The sequence below is a fragment of the Cyprinodon variegatus genome, unplaced genomic scaffold (assembly GCF_000732505.1).
Source record: "Cyprinodon variegatus isolate N-32 unplaced genomic scaffold, C_variegatus-1.0 Scaffold963, whole genome shotgun sequence".
In the NCBI taxonomy this organism is placed as follows: Eukaryota; Metazoa; Chordata; class Actinopteri; order Cyprinodontiformes; family Cyprinodontidae; genus Cyprinodon; species Cyprinodon variegatus.
The window spans coordinates 217,786-220,068 of record NW_015151416.1 but is presented as its reverse complement, the minus strand read 5'-3'; the positions used below and the strand labels follow the sequence as shown (position 1 = coordinate 220,068).

General features: G+C 37.7%; 1 protein-coding gene across 1 annotated transcript in view; it reads right to left on the bottom strand.

Annotated features, from left to right (window-relative positions):
* Window positions 1-362, bottom strand: part of LOC107100352 (oocyte zinc finger protein XlCOF6.1-like) — an 11,734-nt gene extending 11,372 nt beyond the window's left edge. Inside the window, exon 1 of the mRNA XM_015398806.1 lies at window positions 82-362. Coding sequence (XP_015254292.1) covers window positions 82-145 — 64 coding nt within the window. The 5' untranslated portion in view covers window positions 146-362. The remainder of the gene's footprint in view (window positions 1-81) is intronic.
* Between the last annotated feature and the right edge of the window lie 1,921 nt (window positions 363-2,283).

The window sequence follows — 2,283 nt, the reverse complement described above, 5'->3', positions numbered from 1 at the left end:
AGGTGGTTCCTACCTATGGTTCCTAGGCTAGTGTCTCCAGGTAGCCTGATGAGGGCAGCGTTAGTATCAGGTGGTTCCTACCTATCCGGTGTAAGATGATCTGGGGGATCCTGGTGAAATCCAGCAGTCTGTGCTGATCATCCATCTTCTCCTCCTCGATCTGATCTAATCTTCCTTTAAACTCTGGGAATGTTTCTCCAGCAGGAGTTAACTGCTCGCTGACAAACTCTCCTTCCAGCTGGACTCAACACATTCTCACTGCAAACACTCACACATTAGCAGCCTCTCTGCTAGCACACGGAAGCTAAAGCTAATGCTAACAGCTGATAGCTGCACAGTCCGGCTTCTTCTTCTTCTTCTTCTTGGTGCAGAAATCAGCCTACTGCTGCCTCCTTCTGGATAAAGTCAGTTCTTTATATTCCATCTATTTAGCGGAGTTTCTCTGATTTTTAGGAAATTAAATTTTATATTTGATTATTCTATTTTGGTTCATGAAAAAAAAAACACTAGTCTACACAGAAAACTGGCAATAATCTTATTTTGACATTCAGTCTTTATAGAAATGTTAATTTTCATCAGCTTTTAATTCTTTTTTATTTTTTACAGTTCTGGTAAAAAGATCTAGCTATATTTATACAGTGTTTCTGTAATTAAAAAAGGAAAGCTGTAAACACAGATTCTATTTTCCTTCTGTGGTTTTACTGAAGATCTTTTCTTTCCTGCTTCTCTGGCTCCTCTCTCCTACTGACAGTTTATTTCATAAATAAATCCCAGTCCACAAACATCCTTAGTCACATGTTCCTGTTATATATTCTCATTAATGGATTGTCTGAAAGTATGTCTACAAATATCAAACATATTTGAAGGAAGATATAAAATAATACATTGTAGCAAACAATGTATTATTTCTCACCGATTGCCTGTAGTGATATAAAATGTCCAGCAGATGGCAGTATTCAGTGGCGCAGTATCAATACTTTTTTCAAATCTTTATTTCAATTAAAGAATAAACAAGTAAAACAAAATATACCACTAAGAAAAATATTCCAGGAGGAATGCTGCAATAAATATTTATATAAAGTGACATTGATCATGTGACCGAGACACATCATTAATCATTACAAAGTTTCATTTAAGTAGAAAAGACATTGAGGTGTTTCTGCATATTTAGGGCTGCATTTCAGGACTTTCACCATTTTAAAAGCTGATTTTTATCATTTATCCCACTGATTTCAGTCACAGCTCAGAAATCAGGATGATTTCACTCTGATCCTGTATTAATATGATGCAGTTGTGGCGTCAGCTTCCATCTTTATTGAGTTAAAAGATCCAACCAATCAGATGAAATCATGTTTTAGTGTTTATTGTTTATTTGCTGTTTATTTGGAAGCATGATTATCATGCAGCAGGCTGGATTTTCCAGATGTGAACGAACTCAGCTTAATATGGTGACAGCCATGGTCCTGACACCCTGCAGCAATGTGAGCGTACCTCTGACATCTGAAGCGCTGCACTGCAGGATAACATAGAAAATCTATCTAGAATCTATCAGGGGCCTTATAAAGAAGCTCAGAACGACTATTGACGGTTGCCCTTTTTATCGCTTCCTATAGCCTCACATTATTTATGCTACGCTATATCATTCCCAGGTCTCCATTAGGTGGAAGGCCATAAACCTGTATGTTCCTCTGCAGCTCCTCTACTTTCCATCCTTTTCATATCAATGCTTTTAATGAGCAAAGCTTTCATTTTGGCTCATTTCAGGAAAGGGGTCTCATGCAAAAGCCTTTTATATATTCTTCTCAGAACTTTCTCCAACTTTTTCTTATTTCCAGTGAAGGAAGCAGACCAACATATTTTGGACAATTTCAAAGCTTTGTGGGAACAGTTTGGATCTGGATCCTTCCTCTTCCAACAGGTCACAGAATGAATGCATGTCAGAGTCTGGTGTGGATGAACCTGCCTGACCTGCACAGTGTGCTGACCTTAACCTGAAAGAAAACACCTTTAGGATGAATCACTGAGAGCCAGGCCTTCGCATCTAACATCAGTGTTTATTCACTAATGAGTTTATGAAAGAATAGTAAAAAAAAAACTAAACATCAGGAATGGGACGTCACTAAAGATCATATGTAGGTCAAGGCAGGAGAGTAAATACTTCTTGGAATGTAATTTATCTTCTGCTACCTGAGTTTGCCAAATCTACAACAGTGAAATTAAAAAGAGAGATCATATCTCTCCTATCCTGGCTTCTCTTCATTGGCTTCCTGTTAAATCCAGAAT